Genomic DNA, 20,875 nt, shown 5'->3' on the forward strand with positions numbered 1-20,875 from the left:
CTGTATTGCTCCAACTTTGTTAATGCTATTTAACAGCCAGCTGCCATGAGGGGTACTAAAACAGTGTAGGGTGACTGTTACGACCAGGTGAGGAAGGGGTTTCAGGCTCCCCTTTCGCCCCTTCTCTGGCTTGACCGCAACAGGGTCTATTCTTTTAACACAGTGATTTAGCTTACCACCTCAGTGAGCCCTTACACACTGTTCCTTAAATATAATTACAAATGAACCAATCAGACAGGTTTTCTCGAGTTTAAACAAGAAAGATGTAAGTTTATTAATCCTATCACTCTAAACCGATTAAAATTACTAAAATACACGACACATCCACGCTCACATTCATACGAGAGGCGCACGCACACACACAAATTGATACAGAGGGAGTAAAGATAGAGTTGAAGTTGAAGTAAGGTCCGTAATAAATGGAATTCGAATACTGAGTTTCTATGTCCTTCGATGAAGTTAAAGTCTTGAAGTCCTTGCTGGGCCATGCACAATTCAGGCTTGCTTCTCTGGTTCAGGAAGGCCGAAGAGAGGCTTTATCCGCCCTCTTGGTTGTTGCCTGTGAGGGTCTGTAGATTTGAGGTTTAGCTGCAGCCGAGTCTCCCCTGGGACTTTGCTGGAGAGGGAGAGAGAGAGAGAAAGGTGCTGTTTTCTTGCTTGGAGTTCAGTTATTGTCTTTCTTCTTTTTGAGGCACAATTCACCCCGATTGTTCTAGCTAGACTGGATAGTTACCTCTGTCTCTCAGCTGGCCTTTGGCTTCTCATATGCAAATTATGCGTGGCTATCTTTAGCTGTACTGTTCTGCTTTTTAAATGTTGTTTGTAATAATGTCCAGTAAAAAGTCTCAGGCAGAGTTTCATACAACAAAATTCTTCCATTTGGCATGTGGGTTTCTGTCACACCTTTGTACCACGCTGAATGAAATGGGATAATGGGGAGCATTTCATTATAAGTTAGAAAGAGAAAACACAGGAAAACACTGACGCATTTCTCTCATTCACTCTCATCCACTCAGAAATATTAAAATGGTTTCAGCTTGTCTTTGCTCTGTACTAGTGCTGCTTTTCCCTTGAGGTGGGTCTGAGATGGTTAGGTGTTACCTAATGGGTTTAAACTTTCTTTAGTATCAGCTTGTAATAAGCTGGGAATGGGCATCCCAATAAGCATGTGGTTTGTGGGGGAGCTTGGTGCCTGCAAATTTCCATAATTGTCCAGGGCGAGTTTTTCATTCTGCATAAGCTTTACCCCCTCAGCTTTTCTTTCTGCAATGGGTGGTTCTAACGCTTCAGGTTTCAGTACCTTGTTAGTTTCTCTCCCAATGGTAGTAGTGGGTAATAAAGTGGTTTTCAGCCCCTGTGAGATGTCTGAGATTTCCTCTGGGCCTTTGTCCTTGTTGGGGTCTGCAGGGAGATTGTTGGATTTGATTAGCTCTGGGCTTGAGCTCTGCTCATGGGAGCCTGCAGTGGATCTACTCTGACCTCACCTTCAGTGTTCTGGTGAGTCATGCAAGTGCTGCTCTCTTCAGGGCATTTTTATTTCCCTCTTCTCCTGACTATGGGGTAGGATTCTTTGTTAATCTCCCCTATGTCCTCTGGGACATTCCTACTCACAGATATCTGTCCAGATTCCACTGCACTCCACTGTAGCACGTTGACTAGGTGAGGCATCACCTTCACTGTTGGTTTGCCCTTTTGGGGACTTACTTGGTCCCTGCAGGTTTGTGCAAATGCTGTTAGCAGCCCTGGTAGGGTGTTCCTTTTGCCTGTATTTATGTAGGAGGGTTTGGGGTCTAATATTTTCAACATTTCAGGGCATGGCTGAGTGGACAGCAGAGAGGTCCATTTGGGAATCCTCCTTTAACCTGGCCTGCCTGTCTTTTTCATCCCCTTCCTCCCTAACTCTCTGTCAAATCTGTGCTTGTCTGTCCCCTTTTGTTCTCGGCAGGGGCCCCTTACAACTCACCAGCCCTCTGCTGGAGGGTTCCCCAAAAGCCAGTACAGGGTATTCCAGAGTTCAGGACCCAGGCGACTGAAGGCATGGTCACCAATGGTGGAGTGATCAAAATTGGGGTTGCCCAAGAGGCCAGAATTGGTGCAGCACAGACATCTTGGAGGGCTGTAGGGTTGGAGGAGATGATGCAGATAGGGAGGGACGAGGCCATAGAGGGATTTGAAAAACAAGGATGAGAATTTTAAAATCAAGATGTTGCTTGACCGGGAGCCAATTAGGACAGCGAGCACAGGGGTGATGGGGGAAACTAGACTTGATGCGTCTTAAGATAGAGGCAGCAGAATTTTGTATTACCTTAAATTTGCAGGGGCTAGAAGGTGGGAGACCAGCCAGGAGTGTGTTGGAATAGTCCAGTCTAGAGGTAACGAAGGCATGAATGAGGGCTTTAGCAGCAGATGAGTTGAGACAGGGCGAAGTTGGGCAATGTTACGGAGGTGGAGATAGGCGGTCTTAGTGATGGTGTGAATATGAGGTCAGAAGCTCATCTTGGGGTCAAATGTGACAACAAGGTTTCAAATGGACTGGCTTAATCTCAGCTGTTGCCAGGGAGAGGGATGGAGTTGGTAGCTCGGGAACAGAGTTTGGAGCAGGGACCAAAAACAATGGCTTCAGTCTTCCCAATATTTAATTGGAGGAAATTTCTGCTCATCCCGTACTGGATGTTGGATAAGCAGTCTGATAATTTAGCAACAATGGAGGAGTCAAGAGGTGGTGGTAAATCAGAGCTGGGTGTGGTCAGCGTACATGAGAAAACTAACGCTGTGCTTTCAGATGACGTCACCGAGGGGCAGCATGTAGATGAGAAATAGGAGGGGACCTAGGCTAGATCCTTGGGGTCACCAGAGGTAATGGTGCAGGAAGGGAGCGGGAAGAGGAGCCATTGCAAGTGATACTCTGGCTCTGATTAGATAGATAATAATGGAACCAGGCGACAGGAGTTCCACCAAGCTAAACAACAGTGGAGAGGCGTTGGAGCAGGAGCAGGGTAAGAATTAGCTACACAGAAATTTATAGGTTTGAGTGCCAGTGCTGTTGTTTGTAGCCACCTTACAAATCAGTTGAGCACAGTTTATGTATTCCTAACATGCCTGATGTATAGAGAAATACAAGAACAAGAAACTCTTATTTGGAAGAAAAAAACATTCTCATATCTGGGATGATGTGAGCAACAGACTGACCCAGAGACTTCCAGGAACCTGCTATGCAAAACAATATGCACAATGGCTGTATTCTGCATTTAAAAAGTCCTTCAGCCAGGTATCCTCCAATTTCAAATATCAGTCAAAGATCCAAGAATTAAAATTTCACCTCTGGGACTGCTGGGCTGGTATGATCTGACACTGTTATCTCCACTCTTGCATGGTTACTAAACTGAAAAAAAGTGCTTCAACCGCAAAGTTATCACATAATAAAGCATTCAAAAAGAACTCTTCGTACCAGCATACTTCTCAGAGCATGTTATATATTTGCAGGAGCCAATTCAGACAGGGATCACGAGGGGGACTACACTAACATCTTGACATCGAAAGGTACTGGTAATATATTATCAATATATTATTGTATTGTAGTATACTTAATTTGGTGTATTCTTGGTAGACTAAAACTGTCCCATCACAGTTAATCCAAACCCATTTTCAATCATCCTGGAGTGTTTTACTATTTTGTAAGAACTTCAGCAATTGTCATACAGTTTCTATAGACCACCTAACAACTGGAAAAATTAACATCAATACAATTTAAAGATTGCATTTCTTCTCTTTGGCCTCCTTGTCTCGTGAGACAATGGGTAAGCGCCTAGAGGTGGTTTGTGGAGCAGCGCCTGGAGTGGCTATAAAGACCAATTCTAGAGTGACAAACTCTTCCACAGGTGCTGCAGATAAAATTGGTTGTCGGGGCTGTTACACAGTTGGCTCTCCCCTTGCGCTTCTGTCTTTTTTCCTGCCAACAGCTAAGTCTCTTCGACTCGCCACACTTTAGCCCCGCCTTTATAGCTGTCCGCCAGCTCTGGCGAACGCTGGCAACTGACTCCCACGACTTGTGATCAATGTTGCATGTCGTGTTTGCAGACGTCTTTAAAGCGGAGACATGGACGGCCAGTAGGTCTGATACCAGTGACGAACTCGCTGTACAATGCATCCTTGGGAATCCTGCCATCTTCCATGCGGCTCACATGGCCAAGCCATCTCAAGCGCCGCTGGCTCAGTAGGGCAAACATGCTGGGGATGTTGGCTGCCTCGAGGACTTCTGCATTGGAGATACGGTCCTGCCACCTGATGCCAAGGATTCTTCGGAGACAGCGAAGATGGAATGAGTTGAGACATCGCTCTTGGCTGACATATGTTGTCCAGGCCTCACTGCCGTAGAGCAAGGTACTGAAGGTACAGTCTTGAAACACTCGGACTTTTGTCAGTGCGCCTTTTTCCCACACCCTCTTGGCCAGTCTGGACATAGCAGCAGACGCCTTTCCCATGCGCTTGTTGATTTCTGCATCGAGAGACAGGTTACTGGTGATATTTGAGCCTAGGTAGGTGAACTCTTGAACCACTTCCAGAGCGCGGTCACCGATATTGATGGATGGAGCATTTCTGACGTCCTGTCCCGTGATGTTCGTTTTCTTGAGGCTGATGGTTAGACCAAATTCCTTGCAGGCAGCCGCAAACCTGTCGATGAGTCTCTGCAGACACTCTTCCATGTGGAATGTTAAAGCAGCATCGTCAGCAAAGAGGAGTTCCCTGATGAGGACTTTCCATACTTTGGTCTTCGCTCTAAGACGGGCAAGGTTGAACAACCTGCCATCTGATCTTGTGTGGAGGAAAATTCCTTCTTCTGAAGACTTGAACGCATGTGAGAGCAGCAGTGAGAAGAAGATCCCAAATAGTGTAGTTGCGAGAACACAGCCCTGTTTCACGCTACTCAGGATAGGAAAGGGGTCTGATGAGGCACCGCTATGCTGAATTGTGCCTTTCATATTGTCATGGAACGAGGTGATGATACTTAGTAGCTTTGGTGGACATCCGATCTTTGCTAGTAGTCTGAAGAGACCACGTCTGCTGACGAGGTCAAAGGCTTTGGTGAGATCAATGAAAGCAATGTAGAGGGGCATCCGTTGTTCATGACATTTCTCCTGTAGCTGGCGAAGGGAGAACAGCATGTCAATGGTGGATCTCTCTGCTCGAAAGCCACACTGTGCCTCAGGGTAGACACGTTCAGCCAGCTTCTGGAGTCTGTTTAAAACGAATCAAGCAAAGACTTTCCCCACTATGCTGAGCAGGGAGATTCCACGGTAGTTGTTGAAGTCACGGCGGTCACCCTTGTTCTTATAGAGGGTGATGATATTGGCATTGCGCATGTCCTGTGGTACTGCTCCCTCATCCCAGCACAGGCAAAGCAGTTCATGGAGTGCTGAGAGTATAGCAGGCTTGGTACTCTTGATTATTTCAGGGGTAATGCCGTCCTTTCCAGGGGCTTTTCCACTGGCTAGAGAATCGATGGCGTCACTGAGTTCCGATTTTGTTGGCTGTTCGTCAAGCTCATCCATGACTGGCAGAGACTGGACTGCATTGAGGGGGTATCAATGACATCATTTTCCCTGGAGTACAGTTCAAGGTAGTGCTCCACCCAGCGGTCCATTTGCTTGCGTTGGTCAGTGATCATTTCCCCTGATTTAGACTTGAGGGGGGCGATCTTCTTGATGGTTGGCCCAAAAGCTCTCTTAATGCCATCATACATTCCTCTGATGTTTCCGGTGTCGGAAGCCAGCTGAATACGACTGCAGAGGTGTTGCCAGTAGTCATTTGCACAGCGCCTGGCTGTTATTTGCGCGGTACTTCTGGCGGCTTTAAGTGCTAAGGATGTTAACTCGCTGGGGGTTTTCTTGTAATTCAGCAGTGCAGTGCGCTTAGCGGCAATGACTGGTTCCATCTCTTCAGAGTGAGATTGAAACCAGTCTGCATTCTGCTTCTCACATTTGCCAAAGGTGGTCATTGCTGAGTCATAGATGGCGTCTCTGAAGTGGGCCCACTTGGTCTCTGCATCCCCTGCAGGAGTGTTTTGAAGGGCTTTTTCAAGTGAATTAAGCTGTGGGTAAGAAATTCTGTTAGTGTTGATTGCATACTTCCAATCAAAAAGAGTGAAGACAATAAAAGACTGATATTTTTCTCCTGTGAACCTGAAACACGGGCACGGGCCAGGCACAGAGCAGGTGGAAAGTCAGGGTCAGTGTCCTTGCAGCTTCTCTGTACCATTTCAAAGGAGCAGAATATCCTTTACTGTTCTGTGCTACAAGCCTCATCAATGTATGCATTTGGATGTATCTCTTTGACCCATTAACTTTCAATGCAGTGCATCATTGCAGTCTGCCATAGAAGGAAGATCTGCTATCACACAATCACTAGAATTTAAAGGTTGACACTGTGATTTTTCGTGAACTTGTGATAATTTTCATAAATAGTCATGTTCCTTTTTATTTTGAGTACAGCATCAATTTGAGGGCATTTACTTCAGAACTTCTCTGCCCCAAACTATTCTAGCACCTTGCCTGATAGGAGCAAGATCATCATACCATGGGGTATTCAGACAACTGTCTGGGAGATGGTGAAAAAGGTGGAATTCTACCAGTAGAGTAGAGAGACATATGCTTGCGTTGCACACAAAGACCTAGAGCAGGACACGTTCTCCTAGAGATGCCTGAGGTTGTTCACCAAGGATAGTGGATCTGTCACTTGCAACAAAACCTTCAAATTATCTACCTGTAGTGGTATAGGTTATTATGCTTTCCTTTCAAAGTGCCACAGGTAACATCTGTCAAATAAATCATCATCCAGTAGGGTTATTGAGGCTTTTTTTTTGCAACAGCAAATGAATTCATCCTGTGCCAAAGGAAAGAACAGCAGCAGAAAATGGCCCAGATATATTAAGGACTGGCAGGAATCCCACAGGTACAAAGCCTCATATGGCCATATTGACTCTTTAAACCAACACCACTCGATTCATGAATAGGAAAGGGCTCCATTCTAGAGACGTTCAGATTACCTATAACCAATGCCATTTGATCATGACAGTCTGCTTGACCCGAAGCTTAGCTTCCAACCATTTATCGTCTCCCTCACCAAGACCACCGACTTCCAACGGTGGCAGCACAGTGGCGCAGTGGTTAGCACCGCAGTCTCACAGCTCCAGTGACCCGGGTTCAGTTCTGGGTACTGCCTGTGTGGAGTTTGCAAGTTCTCCCTGTGTCTGCGTGGGTTTTTGCCAGGTGCTCCGGTTTCCTCCCAACACCAAAAGACTTGCAGGTTGATAGGTAAATTGGCCATTATAAATTGCCCCTAGTATAGGTAGGTGGTAGGAGAATATAGGGACAGGTGGGGATGTGGTAGGAAGATGGAATTAGTGTAGGATTAGTATAAATGGGTGGTTGATGGTCATCACAGACTCGGTGGGCCGAAGGGCCTGTTTCAGTGCTGTATCTCTAAATAAAAATAAAATAAAAAATAAACTCTGCGAATTACATGTTCCTGCCACTGCCTCAGCTCATCTGCTGCTAAAACCCTAACCCACTCCTATGTGACCTCCAGACTTGACTATTCCAATGCTCTCCTGGCCAGCCTTCAACCTTGCACACTCTGTAAACTTGATCTCATCCAAAACTGCTGCACCAAATCAGTTCACCCATCACCCCTGTGTTTGCTGACCTACGTTGGTTCCCAGTCAAGCAATGCCTCATTTTTAATGTTCTCATCCTGTACTTGAAATCCTTCACTGGCCTTGCCCCTTCGCATCGCTGTAATCTCCCCCATCCCTATAACCCTCCAAGATCTCTGCACTCCTCCAGTTCAAGCCTCTTGCGCATTCCCAATTTTCATCACTCTTTTAATCATTTCATGGGATGTGGGCTTCTCTGGCCAGGCCAGCATTTGTTGCCCATCCCTAATTGCCCTTGAGAAGGAGGTGGTGAGCTGTCTTCTTGAACCACTGCAGTTCCATCTGGTGCAGGTACACCCACAGTGCTGTGAGGGAGGGAGTTCCAGGATTTTGATCCAGGGACAGTGAAGGAATGGTGATATATTTCCAAGTCAGGATGGTGTGCGACTTGGAGGGGAAGTTGCAGATGGTGGTGTTTATTTATTTTTTATTTATTTAGAGATACAGCACTGAAACAGGCCCTTCGGCCCACTGAGTCTGTGCTGACCATCAACCACCCATTTATACTAATCCTACGCTAATCCCACATTCCTACCACATCCCCACCTTCCCCTACCTATACTAGGGGCAATTTATAATGGCCAATTTACCTATCAACCTGCAAGTCTTTGGCTGTGGGAGGAAACCGGAGCACCCAGCGAAAACCCACGTGGAGAACTTGCAAACTCCGCACAGGCAGTACCCAGAATTGAACCCGGGTTGCTGGAGCTGTGAGGCTGCGGTGCTAACCACTGCGCCACTGTGCCGCCCTTCACCATTGGCAGCTGTGTTTTCAGTGCCTAGGCCCCAAGCTCTGGAATTCTCTCCCTATAAATATTTCCACCTCTCTCTCCTCCTTTAAGGCGTGACTTAAAACCGACCTCTTTGACCAAGCTTTTGGTCATCTGTTCTCATAGCTCCTTATGTGGTTCAGTGCCAAATTCTGTTTGACAACTCGCCTTGGGATGTTGTACTATATGAATGCAATTTGTTGTTGTTGTAGATACCAGACACCCTGGCAGCAGCCACAACTCCTCTTCTATGTCAGTCAGTTGTAACCCCTCCACATCTTGAGCTGCCATCTCTCTCTCTCTTACCTGAAAAGGCAGCGTGCTGCTTCCCCAGTGCTGGAGGGCCTCCTGTTGGCTCTCCAGCTTCGGAAACCTGCTATCTGGTCATTAATTGGACAATTCAGGGAAAATCACAGCCTTTTCCTCACACAGGGCTGGATTTTAAGCCAGCGGCAGGCGAAAAAAATGGTGGTCCACACACCAAGGCTGCACACCGCTGAGCCACCATGATCTCCCACGCAGCAGCTCATTTCAATAGCCCAGTTGGCCCGCCCTCCCCCAAATCACCTGGAGGGGGTGGACTCTCCGATGCCAGCAATGGCATCAGCTGCCTGTGCACAGGCTCTATATCCTCTATATCCCTTGACATCCAGGGTTCCCTGGACTTGTTGGTCCTACCCTTCACCTTAACGGGTACATGTTGGCTCTGAACTCTCACTATTTCCTCTTTGAATGACTCCCACTGGTCTGATGTAGAATTTCCTGCAAGTAGCTGCTCCCAATTCAGTATCTTTATTTCTGGTCCATCTTTGTTCCTTTTCCATAACTACCTTAAATCGTACAGAGTTATGGTCACTATCGCCGAAATGCTCCCCCACTGACAAGTCTACCACTAGTCCTGCTTCATTCCCTAGGTATAGGTCCAGACCCACCCCTTCTCTTGTAGGACATTCTACGTACTGGTTCAAAAAGCTCTCCTGTATGCATTTTAAGAATTCCACCTCCTTTAAGCCTCTTGCACTAAGACTATCCCAGTTGATATTGGGGAAGTTGTAATCCCCCAATATTATTACCCTATTATTTTTATACCTCTCTGAGATTTGCCTACATATCTGCTCCTCTATCTCTCCTTGACTGTTTGGAGGCCTGTAGAACACTCCCAGCCAAGTGATTGCCCCCTTTTTGTTTTTAAGTTCTATCCATATGGCCTCATTTGAGGAACCTTATAAGATATCATCCCTCCTTACTGCAGTAATTGACGCGTTGATCAACAGTGCAATGCCACCTCCTCTTTTACCCCCTCCCCTGTCTCATCTGTAGATTCTATACCCTGGAATATTGAGCTACAAGTCCTGCCCCTCCCTCAACCATATCTCTGTGATACCAATAATATCATAATCCCATGTGCTAATCATCGCCCTCAATTCATTTGCCTTACTAGTAAGACTCCTTGCATCAAAATAGATGCAATCCGGCCTTGCATTTTTCACTTGTGCCTTAACGGGTCTATATTTGCTCCGCCTTCCAGACTGACTCAGTTTCTCTTTTATGTTTGACTGTGCATCACCCCCTACTGTACCTCCACTCTGTATCCCATCCCCCTGCCAAATTAGTTTAAACCCCTCCCAACAGCACTAGCAAACCTCCCAGCAAGGATGTTGGTCCCGTTCCGGTTCAGGTGCACCCCATCCAACTTGTACAGGTCCCACCTTTACCAGAAACAGACCCAATGATCAAGGAAACTAAAGCCATCCCTCCTGCACCATCTCTTCAGCCACGCATTCATCTGCTCTATCCTCCTATTCCTATACTCACTAGTATGTGGCACCGGGAGCAATCCAGAGATTACAATCTTTGACGTCCTGCTTTTTAACCTGCTACCTAGCTCCCTAAATTCTTGTCGCAGGACCTCTTCCCTATTTCTACCAACGTCGTTGGTACCAATGTGTACCATGACCTCTGACTGTTCCCCACCCCCCCCACCCCCCTTCAGAATGTCCTGCAGCCCTCCGTGACATCCTTGACCCTAGCACCAAGGAGGCTACATCCTAGGGTACTTTAACTTTTAAGCTTTCAAAAATCACTCTTTGTATCAGCCTATGTTATACTTTGGATTCCTTCTCTATTTAACCTGGGAGGAATTCTTGATTTAAGCTACAAAACATGGTTTTGAAATGAAGTCAAATCCAAGATTATAAAATGTTAACGCACAGCCTTATTTGTTTCTTTTTTTCACTTGTTCGTGGGATGTGAACGTCGTTGGCAATGCTAATCTTTATTGCCCATCCGTAACTGCCCTTGAGAAGGTGGTGGTGAGCTGCTTTCTTAAACTACTGCATCCCATGTGCTGTTAAGTTATCTAATTGTCTTGCGAGTGAGTGAGTAGAAGCCTGTGACCAGTGGTGTACCGCAGGGATTTAGATTTTTGATTTATGTTGACAGTTTTGATGACAGACTCATTTCTATTCAAGTGGATTCAGTAAGACACTTGACATCCCTATTCTTCAAATAGCTCCAGTCTGTTACGATGTCGTCGACAATACTATCAAGCAGAATTTACTCAGAAATAACCTGCTCACCAATGCTCAGTTTCACCATGGCCACTCATCTCCAGACCTCATAGAGCCTTGGTCCAAACATGGATAAAAGAGTTGAATTTGAGAGGTGAGGTGAGAGTGACTGCCCTTGATGATACCAAGGCAGCAGTTGGCTGAGTGTGACATCAAGGAGCCCTAGCAAAATTGAAGTCAATGGGAATCAAGGCGAAAACTCTCCACTCATTGCAGTCATACCTAACCCAAAAGAAGATGGTTGTGGTTGTTGGAGGCCAATCATCCTAGCCCCAGGACATTACTGTAGGAGTTCCTCAGGATAGTGTCCTAGGCCCAACCATCTTCAGCTGCTTCATCAATGATCTTCCCTCCATTACAAGGTCAGAAATGGGGATATTCTCTGATGATTACACAGTGTTTGGTACCATTCACAACTCCTCAGACACCGAAGCAGTCTGTGTCTGCATGCAGCAAGGTCTGAACTACATTCAGGCTTGGGCTGATAAGTGGCAAGAAATGTTCGTGCCACACAAGTGCCAAGCAATGACCATCTCAAACAAGGGAGAATCTAACCATCTCCCCTTGATATTCAACGGCATTACCATTGCTGAATCCCCCACTATGAATCTCCTGGGGTTACCATTGACCAGAAACTGAACTGGAGTAGCCATATAAATACTGTGGCTACAAGAGCAGGCCAGAGGCTGGGAATTCTGAGGTTAGTAACTCACCTCTTGACTCCCAAAGCCCGTCCACCATCTACAAGGCACAAATCACGAGTGTGATGGAATACTCTCCACTTGCCTGGATGAGCGTAGCTCCAAAAACACTCAAGAGGCTTGACACCGTCCAAGACAAAGCAACCCTCTTGATTGGCACCCCAACCGCCACCTCCACCATGGGCGCACTGTGGCATCAGTACATACCATCCACAAAATGCACTGCTGCAATTCACTAAGCCTCCTTCAAAAGGACCTTCTAAAGTTGTGATCTCTACCACCTAGAAGAACAAGGGCAGGAGACATGTGGGACAACCACCACCTACAAGTTTGCCTCCAAGCCACTCACCATCCTGATTGGAACTATATCACCGTTTCTTCACTGTCGCTGGGCAAAAATCCTGGAACTCCCTTCCTAGCAGCACTGAAATTAACATTTTCAGACAGTTCCAGCAGGCATTCATACCACATGGTATGTTGAAATGGCTGCTCTGCATGCAAATTCAGATGGAGCTGTCTGCCAGAAACCCACTCCAGGGGGTGCAGTAGCTGGTTGGATTTGGTAGCCCAGCTATCCAACACTCAGTAAGGGAGAGAGTCAGAGGTCAGACTGCTGGCTCCCTGTTCACCTAAGAGACAAGAACAAAGAAATACATGGTTGGCCTATCAATTGTGAAAGCACTGGTAAGGGAAAGATAGGACCAGTCAGATTCAGAGAAAGGGATGCTAAAGGGTGGCATGTTTCTTATTTTCTATACTACTTGAAGGTTTACCAAAATTATGTTATAGTGAGGTGAGATTTACTGTAATTGCTTCTCTGTACATTCACTTGTTAACTATAAAGCACCTTGATGACTCATATGTGCCCTCATTTCACTAAAGTACAAATTCAACCACCTTTCAGGAGCTTTACGAAGCAACACATGGTCATATGTGAGATTATGTTATCCATTTCATATAGTTCAGAGCTTGCAAATGTTACAATTCCTCATCATGCTAGCATATGACTAGATATTGGGAGTAAAGGCATATCGTAGTCATAAGGATTCCACGACCTGCTTGCGAGAGGGACCGAACCCAAGAGAATATTTGTAACAGACCTGAAATTTCTCTAAAAACTTCTTATTCTAGATTATATATTTATAGAAGCTGATTCCGAAAGTGAATGCGAAGGGGATTACATGAATGTGACGTCAAAAAGAAATGGTAATATGCCATTTTTAAAAATTTTACTGATAGTATAAAATGTGACTCTTGGAACTAGTTTAGCTATTTTCCCAACTAATGCAGTTTTCTGATGTATTGGGAGCGAGATTACCCTGTCTTCCTTGCTGAATTTACTGCAAAATTGTTTTTTTTTTTAAAAAGCTGCTTATTTGTATTGTATTTTATATTAAGTAGGAATTCCATCAATGTATACAACTATTCATGTTACACTGAAATGTTTATCCAACTACATTACAATTATCAAAGTACTATAAAACTATCAAGTAGTTTGAATTGGTTCCTAATTCAGTTTTAAATAAACTGCAGGGTAGTTCATATGATACACCTGGATAGGTCAACCCTATCATTCAATCATCCAAAATTGTTTTATTTATTTGTGAGAAATTCCTAAATTATTATAATACTGTTACTATACATCATCTAGCAACAGTGAGAAATTCATAATAAATGGGATCTAAAGAGCAAGGGAGTGTTTGCCCCACTGGTGCCCTATTTTTTAGTATGAATGGGGGAGTAATGAGACGAAAATGGAAAAAAGAAACTTGCCACAATTTTCACATGGGCCTCAACTTGGGCGACTGGCATTTCCACATAAAACAGGTGGTAACCTCTTTGATTCATTTTAATCCCAGTCCTATGACACATTTAGGACTTCTCATTCGTAGTAATTTGGTTAACTTACCCATGGTAAAAAAGCTTCCTGACCAAAAAGAAATTCTATCAAAAACTGTTTTTTGTGAACAGCAAACCAGAAATGTCACAAAGATCACAAAATCAACCATAGCAAGAAATCATGTTTAATGAAAAAAAAACCATCATATCCTGACCTCAATACCAGCTTCAGTCTCTATTTTAGACTTCCCCAAGTCAGCCCAGCTCCTGAACATCACTCCTACAGCTCCCCTTTTGTCGTGCAAATAAATCTCATTCAAGGCCATCACAGTGGGCCTCCCTTTGCTCTCCCTCAGGGCTTAGAACATCTACTGCCCTCCCAGCCTCAGTGCCAGGCCTGTCACTAAATTATTGGAAACAGTGGAACATTACTGCAGAGTGGAGTACAAATTTCAAATCGCCACATGGGTTCACGTTCTGATGAAAGGTCACAGACCTGAAACGTTAACTCTGTTTCTCTCTCCACAGGTGGTGCCAGACCTGCTGAGTATTTCCAGCACTTTACGTTTTTATTACGTGGGTTCACTTATCAAGCAGGCAGATCAGCTGATTTACCAAACGTGGATCCTGCTGTTTTTCAGTTTTTATTTTTATTTTTCTATGTTCTGTGCTCTAGCAATCAGCTGGTTTGCTGGTCCTGACACTGAGCAAACCTGCTTAAAACTGCCACTCCTGCTTGATGATTAGTTTAATTATTTTTTCTGACAAGAAGTAAAAAGTACAGCAAAGACCACACCTCAGACGAAAAGAGTAATTTAATGTATGTTAAATGCTTCGGGACATCCTCAGGAAGTGATAAGATGCTATAAGATTGCAAGCATGCATACATTGAGGTAGACCTGCAAACAGAACCAGGAAACCCAGAGCAAGAGATATCAATAAACATCTAAAAGTAACTGTGAAGGCAGCTGTGCCGCTTAAAACTTTTAGATATGATCTGCCTCGTTAAGAAGCTCTGCTATTCCACTGGCTTAGATATTAATAATGCTTCCCTAGTTCCCAAACAGTGAGAACAGCAGAAATAATTAACTTTCATGCTCCTTCCAGTTTCAGCCTTAGGTCTGTTACACTGCCTGCTTACTCTGGTTTCAAACTTCCTTTCCCCCGCACCAAGAGGCAGTAGGAAGGAGAACTCCAACAGATACCATAACAAGGAAATGTGTGTGAGAGAGAGAGGGAAAACTGCAAGACAAACAGAAAAACACCAAGGCAGGGACAGTGGTCTAGAAGTGGAGTGATGAATACAGGAAGAGCATACGTGTTTAAGGTTTAAATTGTGTAAATTATAATTAACTTGCACTTAATTATGTTTATTCAATTGTGTTCTTGCAGCTGCCAATGCTGACATCAGTTCCTCCTCTGTAAGTAATGCTTTATAGCTGATAAATTGCTGTATGTAACATTATTATATGAGTACTTAACAAATTCCAATCAAATTCTCACAGCTTCTTTCATTAGAGGATCACAATTTCCTGGCTTATAAAATCAGATAGATAAGGATAAAGGCCATTTGTACCATTTTAGTTGATTCATCCATTGCCCACCCCGCACCTTTTTCTTAAATGATACCAAGGTTTTCTTTCCATTAATTTACCAAGAAGTCCATTCATATGTTGCTCCCTTGTGTGAAGAATTTCCAGACATCGGTTCTAAATTGTCTTTCACTATTTTGAATGTGTGAGTGCTTGTTCTACCCGCACAGTTTAGTTTGAAGTTGTGTTTCAGATCATTATTTGACTTTTCTGTGCGCAAATTGGCTGCTGCATTTGCTTATAAAGCAACATTGACTATAATAAATGAACATTTGTACAATTTTGTGAAGAAATAACTGGATAGATAAAGAAAATACAGACAGTGAAGATTATATTCATTTTAACAGGGTCTTGTGTAACCTAGGGGTTCATCCTCAACTTCCTTCTAAGTGTCCTACTTTGTACCCCAAATATTCATCCCATCCCTTCATCACCTATATAATTCCCCATCATCTTTCATATAATACACAGCTCCACTTCTCTGCCATCCTCATCAATCCAAAATTTGTTCCTATGATCTTCAACTTGCCTATTGTGACATCAAAGCCCAGGCAAGTTAATGTTGGCAAAACTGAAGCCATCTTTTTTGGCTCCCACTAACACTTGAATGCCTCTGGTCTTGACTCAGCTAAATCCATCAGCTGCAATTAGAGGTTTAAATCAGGAAGTGCAAAATCATGGCATATTGCAAACCCTGAGCTCATCTACTTACTCTCATCCACTCCTTTATCAAGATCATTCTTTTGCCTCTGCCTTACAGCACACCACTGCCCCAGTCCTCCCTCTCTGCTGTCAAAACATTATTCCATGCTTTCATCACCTTGAGATTCAAATTCACAGCCTTCCTCACTACTTCCATAAGCTTTGACCCACCCGCCACAACTGAGCTTTAAATACTTCTGCCCATCTCCTCACCTGCACTCATCATCTCATATTCTCCCAGCTCCACTGGCTCCCTGTGTCCCAGCAGGCTGACCTCTAAGTTCTCAACTCTCATTTTCAAAAATCCATCTTGGGCCTAATTCAACCCTACCTTAGGGATCACCTTCTATCTTATTTCTCAACTTGCACCTTATGGTCCTGTAACACTGGGTTTCATCTTGTCCCCCTTTTTTTCCACTCCACAATGGACATCTTGTCATTCAGGCATGATGATCCTGTCCTCTGGAACCCAATTCTGACTTGCCTCCTCCTCCTGTTTTCAAAACGTATGATCATGGTCTAGGAAGGCAGTCCATTTCACTAATGGTTAAAGCGTAGTTCTTCACATCCGCCATGCTTTTTGATTGATGAAACAGCTAGGTGATTGACACAGGAAGCTTTTAGAAAAGCTAGAATTTAGGGCAGATGGTTTTTGTTCTAAACAGAATTGTTCACCAAGTCTGCATTTATTCATTACAATGACAAAGTATAAATGGAACAGAACAGTAATAGTTCTGACTGATGTTTTCTATTAACAGGATGAAAATGATGGAGTTTTATATACTCAACTTGATTTAGCAGCTCCGCAGAATAACAATATGCCGCAATCACAAGTATCTACATTATATGCCTGTATTGCTTTGAATAAGTTACCACAAGAGGTCCCATAAAAGTCAGAAGTTTAGACTCATGACTGTATTTTACTAAATGGACATGTAATTCATTCTGAACCCAGTAAACTAATAAGTTGTAAATAGCTACTTGCTTTGTTAATTGATTCATCGATTCTTCTCATTTGGCATTAATTAGCAGAGCAACATTTTAAGATGATTAAAAATTGATTCTTTATACGCAAGGAAAAAAATAACCCAGCTTAGAAATAGAGAAAACAGAGCCTAGAGCAAGATGCTCTACAATGCATGTTCAAGCCTGCAATTTTTATGTCACGAGCATCAGCAGTGCTACTGCGGATGGGAGAAAGGACCAAGTCTAGTTTGCCAGTGGAAAATAATTTTTTAAAAATGACACACCACATCATTCAAGAGAAATTCGAAAGCGGAGGTCTGAGCACATATTGCTTGACCGTTTTCACATCTGTGAAATGATGGAATGTAAGAAAATAAAAAATGCATTAAAAATTTTGATTTCAATTAATGATTAAATAAATAAAATGTATTTTTTTAAACTGAAGTGTGGTTTATATCTAGTGGGTCACAAAACAACTTAAGATAGTGAGCTTATAGGGCTGTATAACTTGTACAGGATATTGAACTAAAGAGCAGTAGGGCATGAATTCATGCCTGCATTTCGTTATATTGGTTCCCAATCTCATTAAGGCATTTAGAGATCAGTTTCTTCCCCACAGGGAAGGATACATTGGGACCATCAGTACCCCCTCCTGCAACCACTGATCTCTCAGAAGTCCACAACAAAGGCATTTTAAATAACAACCAGCATTTTCAATCCTTTATAAACCTTTGTGATAAATTATAGATAATAGCATTTCACCTGTTCATGTAAAATTCCCAAATAGAAAATGAATAGTACAAAAATAGTCCAAATTCCAGTTCTCTGAAACCAGGGCAAAATACAAGACATGAAGGTAATAGGGCCAAAATTCTTCCAGTATTCTGCTGGTCTCCTGCTATCACATCAATGCAAGACCAATGGAACCCCTCATAAAGTGGTAGAGAATTGATTGCACCAGATCTTGACCATTTCTGAAAGTTTCCGGGATACAATGAAATGGACTGAACCACTGTCTGGCCTTAGAAGTCAAATGATAGCCAGGAGGCAGAAGCTCCCTGCATGTGTGTTCCCATTCCTCAGGCTCTGGTGGAACCTGGTATAAGAATATAAACTATTTTGCCAGATGAGTGGAGCTGTACCAGCCTCCAGATGGGGCAGATGTGGGCCTGCCCCCCAACCAGTGCAGCATGGATGCCCAAAGACCAGGATTTTGAAAAAAAAAATTTGCTGACCTTGTTCAGGGAGTCAAGGGGACCATGTCTGGGGTTGGTAAGGGGACCTTTTCTTTATTTGTTCGGCAAGTCGAGAGTATTCCATCACATTCCTGACTTGTGCCTTGTAGATTGGGCATTGGGGAGTCAGGAGGTGAGTTGCTCGCTGCAGAATTCCCAGCCTCCGACCTGCTCTTGTAGCCACAGCATTTATGTGGCTGGTCCAGTTCAGTTTCTGGTCAATGGTGACCCCAGGAGGTTGATAGTGGGGGATTCAGCAATGGTAATGCCATTGAACGTCAAGGGGAGATGGTTAGAAACCTGGTTGGTGTATTTTATTCTGGGATAAAAATAGAGTATATGATTGATCGTATCGGTAAGTTGAAAAAAAATTCAATATATGTTGTGACCTGTGGAACTAGAATAAACAGTGCACTCCTCCCGCCTTAGTCGTAACATGGGACTGAGATGATTGACTTCCAACCAACCACAACCATCTTCCTTTGTGCTAGGTATGACTCCAACCAGCAGAGAGTTTATGCCCTATTGCCCATTGACTCCAGTTTTGCTTGGGCTCCTTGATGCCATAGGCAGTCACTCTCACCTTACCTCTGAAGTTCAGCTCTTTTGTCCATGTTTGGACCAAGGCTGTAAGGAGGTCTGGAGCTGAGTGTCCCTGGCGGAACCCAAACTGAGTGTAAGTGAGCAACTTGCCCTTGTTACGGGCACTAGTTTCTGGCCATCATGAGCGGGCAGGCACCAGATATACCTGAAGTGGTGATGTACCTGCCTGTAAACATGATGTGCCTCTAATAACCCTGCAAACTCTTTCTGGGAGGTGGTCAGGATTGGTGGCACCTCCAGGGTTACTACACAAGGAATTTTGAAGTCAATGCCTTTGGGGAATTAAACATTCTAATCTTTTAGCTCATCTCCACCACTGAATATTCATGTTAGGAAGTAAGTAAGTGATGCTTCAGTTGTACAGAGCCTTAATGGAATATTGTGTTCAGCATTGGACAACAAACTTCAGGAATGATATATTGGCCTTGAAAGGGATACCAGAATGACCAGGACTTAAATGGTTAAATTTTGAAAATAGGTTGCATACAAGTGGCTTGTATTCCCTTAAATTTAGAAGGTTAAGGAGTGAAATATCACAAACAATCTTGTTTTTCATTATTGCTCTGTTTTTTGGGGGAAGCTAGTGGATAATCAGTTTAAACCCCGAGCACAGATATTATAAGGGAAACCAAGACAATGTGAGGAAACTGAATTTGCAAAAATGTTGAAATAATCTGAGTGAATACTTCAAACTCTGCTAATGTTATGCAATTTTAAATACCCAGATATAGATAAGCAGCTGTTAAAGTGTTTTCCTGTCAAATTAAATGATGCCTCCTTAGAAACATACATTTATTAAAGACTCGGGCAGCAGTTAGTCCTACTTACATGAGTTTTATGTATGGGATCCTCACTCCCAATGGCAATCCCAGAAGTAGACCAGTGTTGGTCTCCAGAGAGGGATGAGGATTGTTTTAACACTTAATTAAACTAATTAGCTGACGTTCTCTAGAGGTTACATTCTTGCAGCACTACAGAAAGTTTTTTTTAAATTAAATTTCTTTGCATTATCTGGCTGAGAACCTCCTCAATAGCTGGTTTCAATATTGCAATTGGTGTTTAAACAATTTTTTTAAAATATTTTTCTGCAAGACAGAAATGAACAATTAGATGGTTAAAATTATTTGAAAAAATAAGTTTTAGCATTTCATAGCTTCTCAAAAGGTTACAGAGAAACCTGTTTTTTAAAACTGGGACATGGAAGATTCCCTTTTATGAAACAGTGATTAACATTTTCCTGCTGACATGTATTTTGCTAGGAATGAGGTCAGGTAGCATTTTCAGGTTATTAAATCACAGACATTGACCTTTTCTGATAATCATACCAGACAGACCAGACCAAGTAGTTACTTTGATCACGAATTCTCTATGTAGGGTGGACTCATTTGAACTTTTGTGCTCCTATACAGATGACTGCAGTTTTTCAACTGATTCTCTTTTATTATATCTAAGTCCTTTAACAACACGAGCTACATCCTGAACATTTCAACTCCACAAATTCCAACTGACTTTAATTCTTCAACTCTTGGGCAATGTTCTTCTCATCATTCTGAGAACTTGATGGGGTGATGGACAAAGGGCCATGGTACAGCATATCAACAAGGTGGAAATAATTAGGGAGAGGTGAGGAGATAGGGTGAATTGAGAATTAGTGGCAAAATAAATCACTTCAGTTTTAAAATCTTACTCTGTAAGAAAAAGGGAAGACTTAGGGAGGCAAGACTGAGATCCTGGTAAAGAATGATTCAGGGCGGAGCCATCCTTCACCATGATGAAATGAGTCTTCATTACAACACAGTAAGGAGGAAGTGTGTGTAAAGAGGAACAAAGGAAGGTTGAGCGCGTTTTGTTCCTTCTCCATCAGAATTCATATGCGGCGGGGTTGTTTTTATTCATTCATGGGATTTGGCGTTGCTGGCTAGGCCAGCATTTATTGTCCATCCCTAATTGCCCTTGAGAAGGTAGTAGTGAGCCGACTTCTTGAACTGCTGCAGTCCATTTGGGGTAGGTACAATCACAGTGGTGTGAGGAAGGGAGTTTCAGGATTTTGACCTAGAGGCAGTGAAGGAAAGGCAATATGGTTCCAAGTCAGGATGGTGTGTGGCTTGAAGGGGAACTTGCAGGTGGTGGCATTGCCATGCATCTGCTGCCCTTGTCCTTTTAGGTGGTAGAGGTCGTGGGTTTGG

At 43.6% G+C, this 20,875-nt stretch overlaps 2 protein-coding genes across 10 annotated transcripts in view; one reads left to right on the forward strand and one right to left on the reverse strand.

Annotated features, from left to right (window-relative positions):
* LOC137384427 (platelet endothelial cell adhesion molecule-like) overlaps positions 1-17,254 on the forward strand; it is a 73,034-nt gene extending 55,780 nt beyond the window's left edge. For 4 of the 6 annotated variants that reach the window (XM_068058454.1, XM_068058457.1, XM_068058458.1 and 1 more), the window contains 4 exons: positions 3,484-3,540; positions 12,884-12,958; positions 14,984-15,012; positions 16,644-17,254. In XM_068058454.1, coding sequence (XP_067914555.1) covers positions 3,484-3,540; positions 12,884-12,958; positions 14,984-15,012; positions 16,644-16,775 — 293 coding nt within the window. In that variant the 3' untranslated portion in view covers positions 16,776-17,254. Of the gene's footprint in view, positions 1-3,483; positions 3,541-6,865; positions 7,101-12,883; positions 12,959-14,983; positions 15,013-16,643 lie in introns of those variants that run through there. The other 2 variants (XM_068058455.1, XM_068058456.1) reach the window with 2 other exon arrangements.
* polg2 (polymerase (DNA directed), gamma 2, accessory subunit) overlaps positions 1-20,875 on the reverse strand; it is an 88,834-nt gene that overhangs the window by 5,112 nt on the left and 62,847 nt on the right. The gene's annotated exons all lie outside the window — the stretch shown is intronic.

This window comes from Heterodontus francisci, chromosome 26 (genome assembly GCF_036365525.1).
Source record: "Heterodontus francisci isolate sHetFra1 chromosome 26, sHetFra1.hap1, whole genome shotgun sequence".
Lineage (NCBI taxonomy): Eukaryota > Metazoa > Chordata > Chondrichthyes > Heterodontiformes > Heterodontidae > Heterodontus > Heterodontus francisci.